The sequence below is a fragment of the Vulpes lagopus genome, chromosome 16 (genome assembly GCF_018345385.1).
Source record: "Vulpes lagopus strain Blue_001 chromosome 16, ASM1834538v1, whole genome shotgun sequence".
NCBI lineage: Eukaryota > Metazoa > Chordata > Mammalia > Carnivora > Canidae > Vulpes > Vulpes lagopus.
Window position 1 is genome coordinate 59,472,960 of NC_054839.1, and position 21,176 is coordinate 59,494,135.

General features: G+C 39.6%; 1 protein-coding gene and 1 pseudogene across 1 annotated transcript in view; both read left to right on the forward strand.

The window, feature by feature from the left end:
- The window catches only part of LOC121476930 (histone-lysine N-methyltransferase SETDB2), an 85,193-nt gene that overhangs the window by 50,041 nt on the left and 13,976 nt on the right, over window positions 1-21,176 (forward strand). Inside the window, exons 13-14 of the mRNA XM_041731071.1 lie at window positions 14,950-15,071; window positions 20,063-20,170. Of these exons, the coding sequence (XP_041587005.1) occupies window positions 14,950-15,071; window positions 20,063-20,170 (230 nt within the window). The remainder of the gene's footprint in view (window positions 1-14,949; window positions 15,072-20,062; window positions 20,171-21,176) is intronic.
- On the forward strand, window positions 2,024-3,298 carry LOC121477077 (annotated as a pseudogene).

The following is a 21,176-nucleotide window of genomic DNA, read 5'->3' on the forward strand; positions in this document are numbered from 1 at the left end:
TTTTTGTTAATTGCTACCATATATATATATATATATATATACCAGTTATATATTATTATCCTTTACAAGTAACCCATAATTAAAATGTGAGACCATGTAGGAACAGCAGCCAGTAACAATAATGATTAAATCAAGAACATTAGAGAAATACACCACTCAGCTAGGTGGCACAAGTGACTTTTTAAAAATAATGATTTTACCTATTCCATTTGACAAGCATTCATACTTTTGGATATTCTAAAAAAAATTATTTCCATTACTGGATAAGAAACATGATTAAGGCAGTTCATCTTATTCTAAAGTATTACTGTTTGTAAAAGTGTAAATATTGAGTGGTCTTCTAGCAAATCCACCAAACACTAATGTGTGCAAAACCCATACCAGTACAGCTGTTATCTTGTCACTTGTGGTGGGTGATGCCAAACAGGGTCTTCCCAGACCTTTCATTGGTATCCTAAAGGCCTCGAGTACTCCCTAACCACCCACTCTGTTGCAGGTATTCAGAATATACTTATATGCAGATTCCAGGGTTGAAGAGAGGGAAGTCAGCTTATGAAGAGAGATTAAATATAGTCGTAACAGGAGGCCACAGAACATTAGTAAAAAGATGGTAGAAAGAAGGCAGCCCTGGAGCCAGACATTTCTCAAACATTTGAGACACTTCTGGGTTTCTTACCCCACTTCTCATTATATTTCAGGTCAGGTGAATCTCTTACCCTCTCAGAGGCTCAAAGTTTTCATTTGTAAAATCGGAGTACTGTCTACCTTCGTACATTGTAAGGATTAGCAATAATTAAAGCAACTAGTATTTAATTAGTATGTTAATCTCAGGACTGTTGATCAGCCAAGTATATTTGCTGACACTTCCTTCCAAAATGTTTATTAGAGGATTCAAGCTCCTACCAAGTTAAAGACTCTGAAGACAATCTGCTGATTGAATCAGATGTGATAGATATAACTAAATGTAGAGAAGAATCTCCATCAGGGGGCAGATGTAACCAAGCAACCACATTGGATAAACAAAATATTATAAAGGAGTTCAAGGCTCAAGTGCAAAAGCCCCAAGAGGAAAGATCTCCAGCGTATCGAAATCATCAGGTCTTTTGTGATAAAGAGTTCCCAAGTGAAGCCAAGAATATTTCACCTGATTCCCTAAAGAAGTTCAGTAAAGGGAATGTGTTTTTATTGGATGCCACAAAAGAAGGGAATGTGGGCCGCTTCCTTAATGTGAGTATATGGGCTGAAATTCACATTTCTAAACAACTATTTTTCTGTGCTGCTTTGAATGGTTTGAAATTTTTGTGCAGTCATATGTAATTCACCTACCATCAAAAGAGAAAAAGATTCTGAAGTCACAAAGTCTTGTTTTCTTTTTCAAGTTTTTATTTAAATTCCCAGTTAACATACAGTGCAATATTAGTCTCAGGTATAGAATTTAGTGTTTCATCACTTATATACAACACCCAATGCCCTCAATATTCATCCACCTCCCTACCTGAAGTCAGAAAGGCTTTAAAAACAAAGAGCTTTTTCCTTGCTAGATGATCTATTTGGTTTGTTTCCTTTTCCCCTAGTTAGGCGGATTCGTGGTTAACAAGAAATAGAATCCTTTCCTCTCTTCCTCTGTCCCCCAACCGCTCTTCTTTATTCCACTTTGACTACTTCTGTACTAATACCAAACATGTCTGGAGAGGCATTAAAGAAAGATCCGCAGCAAAGAACTGTCAATGGCTTTATTTCCCATCAGTTACATTGAAAGTGGGTATACCAGAACAGTATGGTTGGTTTTACTCTCCCAACCAGCACACCACCTGGGCTCCTGTCTTATTTGGAGGAGGAAAAAAACAGAACTTCTCTTCCCTCCCTCCTTCCATTTTTCTTTCTCCCTTTCCTTCCTTCCTTCCTTCCTTCCTTCCTTTCTTTCTTTCTTTCTTTCTTTCTTTCTTTCTTTTTCTTTCTTTTTTCTTTTCTTTCTTTTCTTTCTTTTTCTCTTATTCTTCCTTTCTTTCCTTCCTTTCTCCTTTCCTTCCTTTCTTCTTTAATTTTTTTTACATAGAAAATACATTCATTCAAAAATGGAAATAAAATGAATAAATGCAATAAAATTGTATAAATAAATAAATAAATAAATAAAGCAATAAAGAGCCATACAGAATACATACATCAGCCAAACAAAATTCTATTTCAAGGTAGGTCCAAGCCTGCCACATAGGCACCATGAGTAAAGGTTACTAGCCCAATTGAAAAAAAAAAAGTATAGACAGGGAGTTATCACTGAAATTGAATAGTGGCAAACATGGCTAAGCAGTATTGCAGGGATTTGGTTCCTTTATGAATCTGGCAATAAATGAATGTGTGGAGATGGGAGCTAGTGGGCAATACAACAGTATTGGAATGGTGGTAATTGGATAAGATCGTATCATGTTAGAAGCCTTGAACAAGGATCACTAATAGTAGTGTTCAGCAGACATCAGTTGCTTACATATGTCCCCATTCCAGAGGGTCTGTTTGACAAAGATTAAAACTAGTCACATACATTTTTCCTATTAACCTTTTTTCTTCTGTAAAAAAAAAAAATAATCCTAAAAAGTAACTATGCTTTTATTGACCTTGTACTTTATATAGTAAAATCATTTTTACTACTTTTTGTTTGTTCTTATATTGTTTCTTTGTGGAAATAAGAAATTATATTGTTTCCCCCTTTTTTACACAAAAGCATATTATATTCACTGTTCTATGCCTTGTTTTTTAAATTAACAATATACTCTGGAAATCTTTCCATATCAGTACACAGAGAGAACTCATTTTGTTTGTTTTTGTTTATGGCTACATAGAATTCCATTGTATGGATATACCAAAGTTTATTTAACTGGTCTTCTTTAAATATTTGGGTTGTTCTTAAACCATGTTTAGAATAGTAATGTTTTACTATTAAAAACAGTACTTAATAATCATACACATAGATACATGTACAGATGCATCTGTGGAATACATTCCCAGATATGGGATTGCTGAATCAAAGGATAAATGCACTTATAATAATATAAAATTGACAAATTATCTTCTATAGAAGCTTATACTATTTTGCATTTCTACCAATAAGATAAGAATGACAGAACAGGACTTTTCTGATTGGTTTCCTACTATTAAAATATTACAATCTATGATATTTTACATATAGGTCAGCAAGAAAGGGAAAGAAATGAAAATAAATGAGATTTGTTAGAAATAATAGTATTCTAATGCTTCAAAAACAAGGTATCAAACTCTTTATCTAACCTCTGTGTTTATTTATGTATTTATTTTAACAGCATAGTTGTTGCCCAAATCTTTTGGTACAGAATGTTTTTGTAGAAACACGTGACAGAAATTTTCCATTGGTGGCGTTCTTCACCAACAGGTTTGAAATTTCTTTTATGTGATTTAATTTTGAAATTGTGCAAAATAACAATATAAAAATACATGCTATAGCCCCTAATATCTACTACCCTAGAATATTCATTTATCCCAAACTGTTCCTAGTCAATAAAATTTTAAACAGTTAAATTCTCAATCCTGGGCAGCCCCGGTGGCGCAGCAGTTTAGCGCCGCCTGCAGCCCAGGGTGTGATCCTGGAGACCCAGGATTGAGTCCCACGTCGGGCTCCTTGCATGGAGCCTGCTTCTCCCTCTGCCTGTGTCTCTGCGCCTCTCTCTCTGGGTCTCTCATGAATAAATAAATAAAATCTTTAAAAAAATAAATAAATAAATAAATTAATTAATTCTCAATCCTTAGTTCCTGTGACAATTAATGCCTAAAGGGCTAAAGATGGTAGTTCTGACCAGTTCAGTTTAGGGAATAAATGATGTAAAATGCTACATCTCCTGTGAGTCAGAATTGCCTCCAGCTATCACACTACAGACCTCATCACGTCACTGGGTTCCACATGTTTGCAAAAACACTTCCTTTCTCGTGGGTATTGACAAGTTTCTTCTTACTTAGGATTTTGGTAGATTTAAAATAAAACTCAAATGATTATTAATAAAAGCATTCCTAATTGGGTGTTGGAGAGACAGAATAGACCAGATTTTTGAAGATTTTTAATGATGTTAATAAGAAATTGATTAAAATTTATGTTTACTTTTTAATTTCTACTTTCTAGGCATGTGAAAGCAAGAACAGAACTAACATGGGATTATGGGTATGAAGCTGGGACTATGCCTGAAAAAGAAATCCTCTGTCAATGTGGGGTTAACAAGTGTAGAAAGAAAATATTATAAATCTGTAGCTAATGCTTATTGATGAGATTAGCTTATCATGTTGCAGTGAGAGGCATGCAAGAGAACCTTCAGTCATCAGTGGAATTAACTTAGGTTATGGTCCATCAAAAGAATGCAGTTTACCCTTGTCAGGGGAATCATTTGTATGACCTAGAAATGCTTGGAACAAAATAAGGACATTTTCATATGCACAGGCTCTCTCTTTATTCTCTGCTGTTAACTTGACGAGTGGGATGGAAGTGTATATTTTATATGAAATACCATTATACAGTTTGTAACTTATTTGTAAATTATATATTAAGAGAAACAAATGTCAGTAGAATTCAGTTATTCTTATTTACTTTTGTGATTATTATCTTTGAGTTCATGCCCTAAAGGGCCAAATTTCACATCTTTACCTACAAAATTTATGTTTAATTCTTGGCAAATAATTTACCAGTATGAGCCATAAGGTGGGCAACACAGCTTGAGGAATATGTAAGAACTTTACACATATTACTTCCAAATATTTTAAGACTAGTTGGAGAAGCTCTGGCTGCATGTACTTCTGACTCATCAAACCATTTGAATGCTAAGGGGAAAGCTCCTTGGAGCAAACTTGAGATGGAGCTTTTTTTTCCGTACATTCTCTTTACTACTCAGTACAGAGATAAGAAAAGGGAATAAAAACCTGGAGGAATTGGTATATTTTTTGTTCTAGGTAGAGGAGAGCCATAAGAAAAGAAAACTTAGAAACTAGTCAGATTTGGCTTATTTAGGCCAAACGGGATTGTGCTGGGCAAGAATTTCACTTAACAAAGCAAAACAAATCAATTCTACTGAGTTGTAATGTCTGGAACAGCTTCTTGGATTCTCCTGGCTGTGACGTGCAAATTGCTTTTGTAGAGAAAAAGGGGTTATATTCTGCTACTCTTCAGGTTATTTACCCAGCCCTGATTGCAGAGTGGAAAGGGACTGGGAATCTCCAAGAGTCAAAACTAATTTTATCCATAACAAAGTTGTACATTTGGCTGCCGCGAACTTATCCTTGGAACCAGAATAGGAATAGTAGCTCAAAATGGAATAATTAAAAGTAGTTTTGGTTTTTGAGAAGTTTTATGTCTTTTTCTTTTTTTATCTGTAATTGATTCTGGGTTTAGTTTGGTCACTATTCAAATAAAACTCTTAAGTTTGGATTCAATTTAATTACTTAAAAACATTGAAATAGATGAAAATTTAACTTGAAATGGTTTTCGAGAGTGGAAAACTAGGCAGCTAGGAAAAGGAGCAAAGTTATAGCCTAACATCCTGGAGACAGACAAGGAAAGTTAAGTCCATTTATTCACAGTAAAGAGGTAGGAATTTCAGGCAGTACATTGAAAGTGAAGATACTTGAGAAGTATGGGAAATATTTTTGTGCAGAAATCCTGACATCTTGATCTACTTCACAACTGTTGTCTTCCATCCATGTCCTAAAGATGCCCTCTGTCTCTCTTACGTCAGATCTGTTCCCAGTTAAATTCCATTATTTCCCTTTTCCTTGGTTTATTCCCATACATTGGTGAAAGGACACCTTCCAGTTGTTTTTGGAAAGGAAAATTGAGAGGTGAATATTTTGAGACCTTGCATGTTTGAACGTGTTCTTTTACTCTTATATTTGATTGCTATTTTTTCAGGGTACAGAATTGTTGAGCAACCTCCATCCACAATTTTGAAAGCTGATGTTAGCTTCCATGGTGACCACTGAAGTCCTATGTCATTCTGTTCCTTATCTTTTATTTTTATGACCAGTTTTTATCTCTTGAAGCTGACAGAATTATCTTTATCCCAGTATTCAGTTTCTGGTAAGGTCCATTTTCATCCTTCATCCTGGGTGCTTGGTGGGATCTTCCAGTCTGAATTCTTTGTCCTTCGGGGAAATTATCTTGAACCATTTCCTTAATGATTCCTCATCTGTTTATTCTTTATAGAATTCTTGTTATTCAGATGTTAGACCTCCAGGATTGGCTCTCGAATTTTTTTCTCTCTTTTTTTTTTAGAGAGTTTTGATTTTTTTTTTCAAGTTATTTAAGTAATCTTTATACCCAATGTGGGGCTCAAACTTAAAACCCTGAGATCAGGAGTTGCATGTTCCTCCAGCTGAACCAACCAGGTGCTCCAGATTTTCTTTTCTCTTTATTTTCAGCTATCTTTTTGCTGTACTTTCTGGGAAATTTTCCCAATTTAAATCTTGCAATATGTCCATTGTGCTTTATTTTTCTGGTGTTGTATTTTTAATTTCTAGAGCTCCCTTTTCTTTGGATTTCTTTAAATAGTATCCTATTTTGGCTTCATGGTTGCAGTATCTTATTTCTTTAAAAATACCACGATGTATATTTTATAGATTTATGTGTGTATACACATATGCATTCATATATGTATTTTTCCTGCATATTTTGTGGCTTTGAAGGTTTATTTCTTGTTTTCCCTGTATGTTGCCTTTGGTCTTTGTCTTTCCTGTTACAGGCTTTCCTCAGTTTGTGATCCTAGCAGTCTATTCACACGTAAGAGGAGAACACTAAAGGCTGAGATTGAAAGCTGGAGTGGGGGATGGGTCTCTTCAAGTGCCACATCACGACCTAGCTGGGCTAGATCAGTCTCTAATTGTCTCCTTAATGCTTTGTTTTGGGCTGACTGAAGGGCAGAATCTTGGCTGCCAGAGTCTGCTTTTATTCCCCTTTGAGCCTTATTCTTCTGTAATTTCTGTATTTGTCAAGACTATCCAAGTTATCTTTTTAAATATTTTCTGCTGTCCCCAATTTGCCTCTCTTCTCTTTAAAACCTCAGAAATGCAAAAAATATAATAAAACCTCAAAATGCACAACCTCCAGAAGTTTTCCTTTAATTCCTGAGCAAGCCACCATTCCAAGCTTTTTTCTGAAACAACTTTTTTAATCTGTAATTTAATTTTACGCATTTGTGTTCTCTACATGTGTATTTGTTACATGCACTGAAAACCTCTTCTTGAATGGTGCTGTGTACCCCATGGGTGCTAAATAAAGACTTGCAACTGGAATTACAATTGATTAATTGTGCCTACATTTATGACCTACCTATTTAGGCCAAACTTGGTGTTGCATAGTTTCTAGAAGAAATGGATAATCCCTCAGAAGAGCAATCACTTCTCCAGCTGATCCCGGGGGTTTGGGACACCTCTCTTCCCCATCTGAAGAGGAAAACGTCTGGGCAGGGTGGGGAGCACCTGCAAATCAAAAAGAGATTCGTACTCGGATCTGTAGAAGATGCGAGTTCCCCTTTGAATGAAAACTCCGTCTGGGAAACCCTTTGCGGAAAACCCTTTGTGTCTCCCGCCCAGAATTTCCCCCTGGGCAGAGGAAATCAGTCATTAGCTTTTGCGAAAACGAAACTCTGGCGCTGCCCGTGAACTTCCGGAAGTGCAGGCGCTGCGTGCAGCGGGCGGGCGGCCGCGGACGGTGCACCATGGACCCGGCGGCGGCCAGGTCAGCCCACGGAGCCGGCAGGGCCGAGGCCCGGGACGGCCGCGACCAGTTCCCGCACCCCACTGGTGAGTACCGGGCGGGCGGCACCGGGCGGGCGGCGCAGGGCGGGGGCAGGCCCCGCGGCGCAGGGCGGGTCCCAGGGCCTGCTCGGAGCGCCGGGACTCCGAGGCCTGGCCTGGCCGCCGCCTCCTCCTCCTCTTGGCGGCCCTGGGGTGCAAAGTCCGCGCCTGGAGTTGCCCATGTGGGAGGTGCGGCTTCCAATTCCCCCTCCCCTTGCTACCGCCCTGCTGCCCTGGGAACGGAGGAGGCTTCGAGGGAGACCAACGGCCACTCTCCGCGGGCAGCCCCTCCAGCCCTGAAAGGCTGGTGCCCTAGAAGCAGGCGGGAGGTGGGCCCTTCCTTCAAGAGCAGTGGTCAGCTGGGTCTCCGGGAGCAGATGGCAAGGTTCTTGCAGAGACTGATTCTTTGGAACCAGACACTCCTTCCCATTTCGTAGTTCAGCTCCACCGCGGCCCTGTGAGTAAGGCAGCTTGTCTTGTGAGCCTGCACCTTCCCTTCACTCTCAGGTGTAGCGCCCCTCCTGTGTGCAGGGCTGCCGGCTAGATCCTGGGACACAGAGGAGTTAGGCTGACCCTGCCGGACGTAGACAGTCACAAAGGCCCAAATGAGGGGTTCCTAACTCAGCCCCGTGTTCAGGGAGAGCTTTATGGAGACCAGGATGCCCATAGTTTTAAAGGGCAAGGATCAACCAGATAGGTTGAAAGGGTGTACCATACAGAGGTGATGACACAACAAAGGACCAGCCTCAGAAGGTCATGTGGCAACCACAACTCCAGCCCTTGGATTTATTTATTCAGCTGGTGTTATCTATAGACTGTTCTTGGAGATGAGGTTCCAACCTGACCTTTTCCCTAAACTCCAGATTTGTAGAACCAACTTCATCAGTGCCTAGGATGGTGTCAAATTGAGTATGTCTCAAAGAGAATTCTTGTTTCTCTGCATATACTCACATATTCCAAATCTGTTCAACCACCAGCCTGCCTTCCCCCCCTTCCGGTCCAGACTGCCCTCAGTGACACTCTTTCTTCTTCACTTCCCATCTAATGCATTCATCAGACCAGTCTGTTCTGTTTTTAGAATGTATCATGAGCCTGACTGCTTCTCACCTGCGCAACCATCCCAGCCCCAGTGCACCATCATCTCCTGACCTGCCTGGAGTATTGGCCTCACTCCTACTCTAACCTTTCAGAGAAACAAGCTGCACAGCAGCCAAGAGGATCTTTAAAAAACAAAAAGCAGATGTGATTCTCCCCAGGCCTTCAATAGTCTCTCATTGCCTTCAGAATAATCTCTTAGTGTGGCCTACAGTGTACCCCGTGTCCTGGTCTGATCCTGTCCCCCGGCCATCTTGATGTCTCTGCCACGGCTCACTGCCCTGTGGGTCCTCCAAGCCACCAAACCCATCCCTGCTTCAGCGTCTTTCTTTTTGCCTCCCATTTCTCACTTCCCCACCATAATTCAAGTCTCTCTCAAGTGTATCCTCTGCAGCCTTGCATGCCTTTCCTGTTTAAGAGAGCACCCCAGCACCCTCATGACTCTCTACCTCTTTCCCCGCTCTATTTTTTTCATAGCCCTTATTGCTAGCAGGAAAAATACTTAGCTGTCTCTACTACTAGCATATAAGTTCCATGAAAGTTGAAACTCTCATTCTCTGTTTTATTTGTAGTGCCTAAGACAGTGCATAATAGGTTCTTACTAAGACTTTGTTGAAGGCATGAGTGGGCTTGTATGTACCACTAAGAATTAGCTTGGCTTCTGTTCTCTTGGTGATAGAGAATGTCTTTCACAAGAGGGAAACCAGCCTGATCCGAACTAAAAACTTGTCTGAATTCTGTATATCTGAGAGTTGGGCAGGTAGGTCCTCTGGGACTGTCAACTGTGCCCAAGGAAATCAAGTCACATAGTACAAACCTGTCTGTTGAGGATCATCCCTGTGTGTGACTAAGTTAGATAATTGTAAAGAAGTCCACTGAACGTCCTACTCCTTGGCTGTCCACCACCCCTCTCCTGCAACACACACACATCCTTATTCTTATTTGTACGTTCTAAAGCTGTCCCCAGTAATGCTTTCTGGCTCTCCCAAATACATACTCATCCCAAAGTTATATCTAGTCACATCATCCAGGGGCAATCCAATGAAGCCATTTATTTTCCAAGTTTGTTACCAAGCCTCTAGGTAATGTTTACTCCTCTTCTGTTTTGGTCTTTATCTACTTCAGGTGTGCAGTCACTGGACTCAGTGATAAAATTGACTTCTCCCACAAAACTGATATCTAATGGAAAGAACTAAAATAGTAAGCTGCAATAAAAGTTAAGTTGATCCAAAAGAAGAAAAGAGGAAGAAATGTCCAAGCCAGCACCATAAATTGGTGGCATGTCCAGAACATAAATCATACCCTACCAGAAGAGGATTGTAAATGGAATTAATAGGATTAGTGACTCTCATTCTATCATCCACTCATGTAATGGTTAAATGTGTTTCTTGGCTATCCTATCTGGCTATCCCAGCTTCTGTCCTCTGACTGGATTGCCCTTGCCTGGTGGGCTTTAAGACCATGCCTGGGAAGGGGAACATTTAGAAGATATCCCTGACACTCCTGCAGAGGCTGTGGGCTTAGCAATCCCTTCCCAGGTGAGGTGGACCTGGAGAGACTGAGATTCACTGTGTTTGTTTGAGTTAGTCACAGTTCATGTGTCCCTTGTCCCTGGCTTATTTCTCTGCAATTCATTCAGTAGAACTTTTCTTGGCCATCAGTTTCATCTTTTGAGAATTCTTGTTAGATTAGTCTCTGTGAGTCCTTAGGTCTGCTAGATACAGTAGAAGGACGTTGGGGAGCCCTGCTGTCCATTATTCCTGTGTCAGCTGCTGCTAGAGACCAATAGACTCTTCCCTAAAATGCCCCAGCCCCCATAAGACACCTATCCCTCACTGTCTGAATCTATACAGTTACTGAATTCAGGTGAGATCCAAATGTATTTGGTCCTGGAGTTTCAGATAACACGTAGCAGTGTTCAGATCAGCAGGGGGATGTCTGTCTATGTAAAAGCCTCTCAGGTGATTGCCCCAACTGCAGACAGTTACATACGTCTGGAATGCTTCCAGTCCGGAAGCATGGACAAGTGAGAGCCAAGGTCTTTTAGGGAACTGATGAGGAGATGTTTTACCAAGGAAAAGCCATTAGGGGGAGCCTGTGTGTCCCACTTTGGGGTTCTTTCCATGGGGGCGGGGGGTACTCTAGGTCAAAAGGCCTTCCCAGGTGCCAAAACCCTAGAAGCCTGTGGATTTAGGAGTGCAACTCAGATGGGCAGAGTCCCCAGAGCAAACAGGGGGGCCATGTTCAGGTATCCATGGCCTGACAGCTCAGCCACATTACATTGGCCCTGTCTGTACATCCTGCTTTTCACAAGAAAAGGGTAACAGTGAAAAAAAAAAATGTCTAGCTCTTACACAACAAGGAGCACTGCATGCCTATCATGTTACATTATTTTATTCGTGCTTTTTATTCCATCCTCCTAACTGCTTGATGCTTTTTCTTTTTTTTTTTTTTTAAGCCTGTGCTTTACAAAATTTCATGTCCAATTTGTGTCCTTTTTTAAAATAAGAATACAGAATTTAATCAGAATAGATTTTGGGCCTGAGGTGACTAAAATATTGGAATTCTCCCCCCCCCCCCCCCATTTTCATCTAGGATAGGGTATTATGTTGTTAAATATTAAAATATATTCTAAAGCATTGAAAATTATGAAGTGCCATATTGGAGGAGGAAGTGACAAATCAAAGGAGCAAAATAGAAATACAAGAACAACCCAATCATATGTAATAATTAAATATATGAAAAGGAGATTTAAATCAGAGCTAACCACTATAAAAATAAGTTAGATCTCCACCTCATACTTTATAATAAATTTCACATTAATATGTAATATAAAAATAATTTAACATTTTAGAAGACAATAGGGGTGTTTTCTAAGTTATGTCTCCTTCACCCAAAAGTAGAAACCATAAAAGATATAATTCCATCAAATAAAACATTCAAACATTCTTTATGTCATAGAACCTTAGAAACAGTTAAAAGACCACATAAATAACAAAGGGTCATACTGAATACATGACAAGCTCCTAAATCAATAAGAATACAGTGAATAACCTAATAGAAAACGGGCTGAGGACATCAGTGCCAGAGAAGAAATGCAAATCCCTCCTTATGGTATATTAAAGGCACAAAGATTACGTTCTACTTCTCTCTGCACTTTGTTGTCCTTTTCATGTAGTCAGATACTCTTCTGTCCTAGTTGTATCTTTATAATATGGTTTTAAATTAGGTAGGCAGATACTCTACTCTTGTTTGGGTTTTTTTTTTCAAAGTTTTCTCCAAGTCCATGTCTATCCCTGCAAATAATCTTTTCTTTATTTTTCTCAAGTTCTTTAACATTCTTGGGATTTAAATTGAAATGACATCAAACCTAACACTTGTTTGGGGAACAACTGACAGGAGCATAGTATTTCTCTCCATGCATTGTGATGGAGCTTATAACAACTCCCCCCCCCCCCACCCCCATTGTAATTATTTACTCAGACCAAGAAAAGCATTCACATTGATTGTCTCTTTGTTTGGCAACTGTGTAATATCCTTTCCCCACCCCGCCTCCCGGTTGTGTTTTTGTTTCTTTTTTTATTGAAGTTTAGTTGTTTAAAACAACTCTTTCATCATGTTATTCCCCTGTTCAAGCATCCCTCCTGCCAGGCTTTCCCCATCTGTTTCTCAAATTCTTTTCCAGCTTCCTCTGCACAAAGACCTCCTTCAGGCTGGCTGGTTTTTTGCCTCCTTGGTCAAACCTCTCAGCTTTTCCCTGGCTTTTCCCCACATCCCTACTTCTGTCTCCAGGCCCTCCTGCCCGCCCCCCCCCCCCCCCCCCCCCATCTCTCCAGGTAGTACCAGCTCCAGGCCCATTGTTCTTGACAAAGGGACCACTTCCTCCCCTGGATCCATAGCATGTATTGTTTCTCCACTCAGCAGTATACTACTTTATGGCATTTGTTCTGTTATTTTATTTTGTTAGCTTCTTGCAGGCAACAATTCTGTCTCCTATTTCTTTATATCCTCTGCTGTGCTGTTCCCTACCCATGGCTGTGGAGCAATTAAAATGTGGTTTATTCAGTTAAGACACTATAACTGCAAAATACACTGGGTTTCAAAGACTCAGTACTAAAGAATGAATTTTTTTTTTAAGATTTTATTTACTCATGAGAGACACAGAAAGAGAGGCAGAGAAAAAGGCAGAGGGAGAATCAGGCTCCCTGTGGGGAACCCAATGCAGGACTGAGACCCCGGGGTCACGCCCTGAGCTGAAGGCAGATGCTCAACGGCTGGAGCCCCCCAGGCGTTCCTGAATAAATTTTTTGTATTGATCAAATGTTGAAAGGATAATATTTTGGATATATTTGAATAAAGCATGTTATTAAAATTAATTTCACCTGTTTCTTTTGCTTCTTTTCACAAGGCCCCTAGAAATTTTTCAGCTGTGGCTCCCATTATGCTTCTGTTGGACAGTACTGGTCTGGAGTGCCCAGCAAAATGACTCTTCCTACAAAAGGTGCTCCCAAATTGGTGGTGGTTTGAAATGAATGAAAAGAGGCAGCTGGCCTGTTCCATTCCATTTAAGGATTTTTCTCTTAGTCCTGCCCTCTTTTTCTTGGTAAGGAGTAGAGATACTATAAATTTGTATCCCTACTAATTAGGACCCAAATCTAGGAAACATAAATTAATTAAAGAAACTCATCTGGGGAGCGCCTGGGTGGCCCAGTGGGTTAAGCGTCTGCCTTTGGCTCAGATAATGATCTCAGGGTCCTGGGATGGAGCCCCATTTTTTTGGCTCCTTGCTCAGCAGGGAGTCTGCTTCCCCCTCTCCCTCTGTGTTCCTCTGTGCTCCCTCTCTGTGCTTGTGCTCGTGCTCTCTCTCTCTCAAATAAATAAAATCTTAAGAAAAAAGAAACCCATCCAAATGTGAGATAAATGCTCCTCCAAAGTGCAATCTTCTGACTTTGTGAAATGTAAGATCTAATTTCAGAGAGACACCAAGAGGTCTTAAGGTCTTACACGTTTGAATAATAAGAATTTTTAGGAACACCTTAACTGGTTAACCTCATCTAAATTTAACATTCTCACCATTAAATGGTAAAATAAATCTTTGTTTCAAAACTAAAACTTGAAGATTAAAAACAAGTATGTCCTGCAGAAAACCAAATCAATAAGAGGATAAGCATTGGAAAGGGCAAAAAAAAAAATTGTTAAATGGATATTTATGGCCAAAATAATAGCAAACTCATAGGTTAGAGAAAGTTACCCTTCACTGTCCAGCCCAGTGGGGTTTCGGAAACCAATGGCTTCTTTCTCCCTCTCTGTCTCTCCCCTATTCTTCTTACCTCTCCTCCTCTTAGGTTCCTCTCCTTTCTTCCATCCCTTTCTTTAAAAAAAGAAAAAAAAAATCAATTTCCTACCTTTTTGTATCTTGCTCTCCTAAGTTCTTATAATGCTAGATTAAAGTGCATTTAAATTAAAGCACATTGCTCATTTACTTCTTTAATTCACTCAGAATATATCTTTGAATATAGTTGGACATAGAGATCTAAAATTATTTTTACAGGCAGTTAACCAGAGCGCAATTTATTGAGCACATCATTGTTTTCCTGATTTATATTGGCAATAATAATAATTATTGAGAGCTTAGTATTGCCAAGGCAGTGTTTTGAGAGCTCTATGTTTAAAGTCCAGATTGTCTGTCTTTCTCTTTCTTTCAGTAATCTCTGTATCCAACATGGGGTTCAAACTCCCGTTCCCCACGTCAAGAGTGACATGCTCTTCTGACTGAGCCCGCCAGGCAGCCCCTCATTGTGCTTCTTGAATAAAGAAGCACATGTTTAGACATTTTAAACGAATTCATTAATTTATGATCCTTCCTTTCATTAAGCCATTTAAGAAATACACAATAAATTGCTTCTCCACTTGGGTACCAATTTTTTTTTCTTTCTCTGAAAGTTGAGAATCTCTCATAAAAACAAGTGCTCTGCCTTCTACTTTGAGACTGGTGGAGGAGTTATGGAGACCAAGAAGTTCCACTTTTCCATTTCTCATCAGGGATGTTACTTATAGGTGTCTTTCAGGTTGCAGAAAAGATGGAAAAAAGGACATGTGCACTCTGCCCCAAAGACATCGAGTATAGTGTCCTATACTTTGCACAATCAGAGAATATAGCTGCTCATGAAAATTGTTTGGTAAGTTACTTGAAAACTCATGAGTCCTTTTAGAGAAGGACATACCCAAATAGATAAAAATTGCTTTGCAGACAATGATGAGTTGGCCATGATTTAGGCTTTTAAGTGGGGATTTGGGGAGCATATTTTTCTAACTTTTTAAACTGTTTCAGATCTTACCATCTTATTCCATTTTAGCTTTATTTATAACTGATCAAACACAATTATGATGAAGCTTCTTTGAAGATATCTTAATGAGATATTTCACATATAACCAGTACCTCTAGACATTGCACCCAGATTTGTAAAAGTATACTGTATTTGCTTTAGCTTGAGTTTTTTTTTTTAAAGAAATAAAACACAGATAGTTAAGGATTCTCTAATTCTCTCTGTTCCCCTTCCACGATCCCTCTTGAAATATAATTGCCATCACCGATGTGCTGTTTCTTAATATCTTATATTTTTTATGTTCTCACCATGTATATTTAAGTGCGTTATGATATTGTTTTATATGTTCTTGGACTTTGTATAATTTCAATCAAGTTCTGTGACTGTTGAGATTTATCCATGTGATAAATTTAACTCCTACATCTTTCATTTTAAATGTTACAGAATTCCATTTTGCGACTGTCACTACTATTGTCATCTGAATGAGCGTTTTTAGGTTTCTATACCTTTTTTCATATACCTAGCCAGCAGTCATGAACATCTTTGTATAGGTCTCCTGATTCATGGGAGAATTTCTCAGGTATAGGGCACATCGCTAAAACCAGAATTGCTGGACACAGGGAGCGTTTTGCACCTCACTGCATGTGCCAAATTGCTCTCCAAAAGGATCGCAGCAAGTATGACTGACGCACTGTTTCAGAATTTGTTTCTCTCCTTGCTGTACATAATACGATGAAATTTTAATTTTTTTCCTCCAATGAATGTATGTGAAATAAAATGGTCTCTTGCTTGCATTTGCAATTCCTTAGATCATTAGGGCGATTGTACCTCATTTGGCTGTGCTTTTGCACAGTTGTTTCTTGCTTCTGTGACTTGTGTTTGTAGACTGGATTTTGTCTTTGAGATCCTGATTTTGCTTACATGTATTTATGTATATAAATCGATTCTAATGCTTTATTACATATGTTGGCTTTTAATTTGTGGTGTTTCCTGTCAGAGACTTATAATGTACTTAAATTTGTCATTATTTTCCTTTATAATTTGTAGGATTTTTTTTCCCCTAAGAAATTCTTTCCTTTACTGAGGTTCTATCTTTTTTCCCCAAAATTTTAAAATTTGGCATTCTCATTTAGTTTATTAATCCAACAGGAATTTATTTAGACTACTCTGTAAAGTAGGGACCTCTTTTTTTTTTTCTTATGAGTAACCACTTTTCCCAGCATTATTTATAAACTAATCAGTTCTTTTCTCATTGACTTATAGTGATAATAATGGTAACTCCCATTATTATTTAGTGTTTGCCAGGTGTAAGGTACTGTTCTGGGAGCTTAACCTGCATTAAACTGTTAATTCTTACAGCAACCCTAAGAGGTAGGTATCGTTACTATGCCCAAGCTAAAGATGAAACAACTGAGGCACAGAGAAGTTAAATCACTTGTCCACGGTCACACAGCTGTAAGTGATTGAGTCAGGATTCTTACCCAGGCTGTCTGTCTCCTTCTGGAAGTCTTGCTGTTAATCCAATGTGCTAACAATATAATATTTGTGCACAGATCTGTTTCTGGCTCTATTCTCTTCCATTGATCACTTTGTCTATCCCTGAGCTGGTATAATATTGTCTTAATCACTGTGATTTTATGATAAGCTATAGCTATTTTTTAGTGCTTTGAATTTTAGGATCAGTTCACAAGGTTTCACACAAATTTCTATTGGAATTTTAACTGGAATTCCAGTGAATTTTTAGGTGAAATTGGTGGTGGTGGTGGGGGGATGATATGAGTGCTTCTATGCATCAACAGAGTCTGTCTCCAGCAATTCCTATCTTTTATGGATTTCAGGAATGTTCAGTAATTTTTTTTCCATAGAGGTCTAGAACTTTGAATTAAGCTTTTTCCTGTTTTTTTTTTTTGTTGTTGTTGGTTTATTTGTTTCATCACCTTTTCCTAATATATATTTTTTTAACTGTGTGTCAATTGTAGTTGACACACAATGTTACATGGGTCAGGTATAAAAATATCAAGTAATTTATTACTCTGTACGTTGTGCTATGCTCACCATCAGGGTCACTGTCTGTCACCATACAGTGCAGTTACAATACCACTGGCTGTATTCCCTACACTGTGGCTAACTCATCCCATGACTGGAAGCTTATACCGCCCATTCCCCTTCACCCTTTTTTTTTAAGATTTTATTTATTTATTCATGAGAGACATGGGGGGTGGGCAGAGACACAGGCAGAGGGAGAAGCAGGCTCCATGCAGGGAGCCCAATGTGGGACTTGATCCCTGGTCTCCAGGATCACGCCCTGGGCCGAAGGCAGAGCGTAACCACTGAGCCACCCAGGCTGCCCCCCTTCACCCTTTTTGCCCGTACCCTCCCACCCTCCTCTCTGGCAACCACCAGTTTATTGTCTGTTTCTTCCTTTTTTTTTTTTTTTTTCTCATTTATTTTTAGTTTCCTCATATAAGTGAAACCATACGGTGTTTGTCTTCCTCTGTCATTTCAGTTAGCATGATTCCCTCCAGTTCCATCCATGTTGTCGCAAATGGCAAGATATCATTTTTTATGACTGAGTAATATTCCATTTTATATTTTTATAAATATTTTATAATATTATATTTTATATTTTTAATATATATTATATATATATTACATACACCACCTTCTTTTTCTATTCATCTACCAATGGACACTTGGATTGCTTCCATATCTTGGCTCATATAAATAATGCTGCAGTAAACACAGTAAGTGTCACAGGGTGAGTGTATCTTTTTGAATCCATGTTTTTTTTTTTTAAGATATTATTTATTTATTCATGAGAGACCCAGAGAGAGGCAGAGACACGGGCAGAGGGAGAAGCAGGCTCCATGCAGGAAGCCCAATGCGGGACTCGATCCCGGGACTCCAGGATCACACCCTGAGCCGAAGGCAGAGCTTAACCACTGAGCCACCCAGGCATCCCAGAATCAGTGTTTTCATTTTCTTTGGGCAAATACCCAGTGGTGGAATTACTGAATCCTATGGTATTTCTATTTTTAGTTGTTAGAGGAAACTTGATAGTGTTTTCCACAGTAGCTTAGCAATTTACATTCCCCCCAGCAGTGCATGAGAGTTCCTTTTTCTCCACATCCTCACCAACACTTATTTCTTGCCTTTTGGATACCAGCCATGCTCACAGGTGTGAGGTGACATCTCATTGTGGTTTTGACTTACTTTTCTCTGATATTAAGCAATGCTGAGCATCTTTTCATGTGTCTGTTGGCCATCTGTACATCTTTTTTGGAAAAATATTTTTTCAGGTCTTCTGCCCATTTTTAATCATTATTTGGTTTTTTAGTGTTGAGTCACAAGAGTTCTGTATCTGTTTGGGATATTAATCCCTTATCAGGTATATCATTTGCAGATATCCTCTGCTAGTCAGCAGGTTGCCTTTTCATTTTATTGATGGTTTCCTTTGCTGTGCGAAAGCTTTATTTTGGTGTGGTCCCAATAATTTATTTTTGTTTTTGTTTCCCTTGTCTGAGGAGACAGATCTAGAAAAATGTTATGGCTGATGTCTAAGAGGTTACTGCCTGTGTTTTCTTCTGGAAGTTTTATGGTTTCAGGTCTCACATTTAGGACTTTAATCCATTTTGAGTTCATTTTTGTGTATGATACAAGAAAGTGGTCCAGTTTCATCCTTTTGCATGTGTGTGTTGTTTTCCAACACCATTTATTTATTTATTTATTTATTTATTTATTTATTTATTTATTTAGAAAGATTCTATTTATTCATGATTGACAGAGAAAGGACGGGGGAGGGGAGGCAGAGGGAGAAGCAGGCCCCATGCAGGGAGCTGGACATGGGACTCGATCCTGGGTCTCCAGGATCACGCCCTGGACTGAAGGCGGCGCTAAACTGCTGAGCCACCTGGGCTGCCCTCCAGCACCATTTATTGAAGAGACTGTCTTTTCCCCCATTGTATATTCTTGTCTCCTTTGTTGAAGATTAGTTAGCCATACAATCATGGGTTTATTTTTGGAGTTTCTGTTCTGTTCCATTGATCTATATGTTTGTTTTTGTGCCAGTACCAGACGTTTTATTACAGCTTTATAGTGTATCCTTAAATCTGAGGTTGTGATACTTCCAGTTTTGTTCTTCTTTCTCAAGACTGTTTTGGCTATTTGGGGTCTTTGTGGTTCCATACAAATTTTAGTATTATTTGTTCTAGTTCCCTGAAGACTGCTATTGGCATTTTGATAGAGATTGCATTGAATCTGTAGATAGCTTTGTGATTGGATTGTGTAATGTTGACATTCAGTTCAGAGAGAGGCTGGATTCTTTTGGTTTCAGGTAACACATAGAAACTTGAGCCAACCTAAACATAAAAGTGGATTTTTAATCAGACTGCAGGGGCATTTCATGGCTCCTGAAGGCAGGCATGCAGGCAGGTCTAAGAACAGTAGCTAGGAAGCCATAAGGGACCCATCTTGTCCTCCCTGGCCCTCGTTTCCATATTCCTCTCTGCATACTGGCTTGCTCTCTACCATGTGGCTCAGAGTCTATTCTACTCCCTCAGGAGAGGGAATCCAGTTGATTCAGCTTTGGGTCAGGGACCAAACCAGGTCCAATTAACCACTGGGGGTCAGGGTTATGCAGTATAAAACATGTCTGGGAATCGGGGCCACTTCCAAAGAAAAGCAGGGTGGCTTGTGATCTGCTTACATACCCCAGAAGGTGGTCACTGTTATACCCCCAATCCATCTTCCACTCCTGGTAAGTACCTCGTGATACCATTTTCTGATTTGTAGCTTTCAGCGGTACTTTGTACATACTCTGAATTTTTTCTTTTCCCAATCCGTAGCTATATTCTTCAGCACTTGTGGAATGTGAGGATCATGATCCACGTAATCAAGATAGAAATTTTGATGTGGAATCAGTAAAAAAAGAAATCCACAGAGGGAGGAATTTGGTAAGTATAAATGATTTTATTACTCCTACAAGTTGAACAGATCTTGAAGGGGATGTTTCCCAAAGGAGGTCGATTTGATTGGTAAACCAGGGATAGAAACACATCCTGGGGAGCTAAAAGACATAGGACCTGTACTGGAAACTTAGATTCAAATGAACACTTACTATTTTAAAATAAACTACAACATGCTTCGCCAGCAAGGTAGATATGAGTTAGAATGCTTTTGGCTGTAAGTAAAAGGAACCCCCAACTCAAACTGGTTTTAACGAAAAGGATGCTTATTTTCTCACTTAGCCAGGGGGAAAACTGGCTTCAGAGTCAGTTGATTTAGTGACTTAATGGTGTCCCCAGGAGCCCATCATCCTTCCTGTCATCCTGTCCACATCAGTTGGTTCTCTTGTGCTCACATGGTGGTCACAGGCAACAACTGCAGTGTCAGTCTTTCTTGTTCCTGTCTGGCAAGAGAAAGAGTCCATTTCCCAGGCATGGAATAAGAGCCCTTCTGAAAACTTTTGCACATAATTAGTCAGGATCAGTCCCCTTGGACCTGGGTTGGCTCCTCTTGGGAAGACAGAGTGTAGAGCAATTACCCCATTGGTTCTGTTACAGTAGCCTTCCTCTCTGAAAAGCCTTTCATTGTGACACCTGGGTGGCTCAGTGATTGAGCATCTGCCTTTGGCCCAGGGCGTGATCCTGGAGTCCCAGGATCGAGTCCCACGTCGGGCTCCCTGCATGGAGCCTGCTTCTCCCTCTGCCTGTGTTTCTGCCTCTCTCTGTGTCTCTGTGTCTTTCATGAATAAATAAATAAAATCTTTAAAAAAAAAAAAAAAGCACCATAGTGCAGGTGGGGCCCAGGGAAGCCTTCCTGGTTGGAGAGGAGTGAGGGTAAAGAAGATGGGGAAGGAGGAACTCCAGCAAAAGGGAGTAGGATGTGCAGAAGTTCGGAGGGCAGGAGAGACATGCCGTGTTCCTAAAACTATAGGCATATGACTGTGGCAATCTCCTG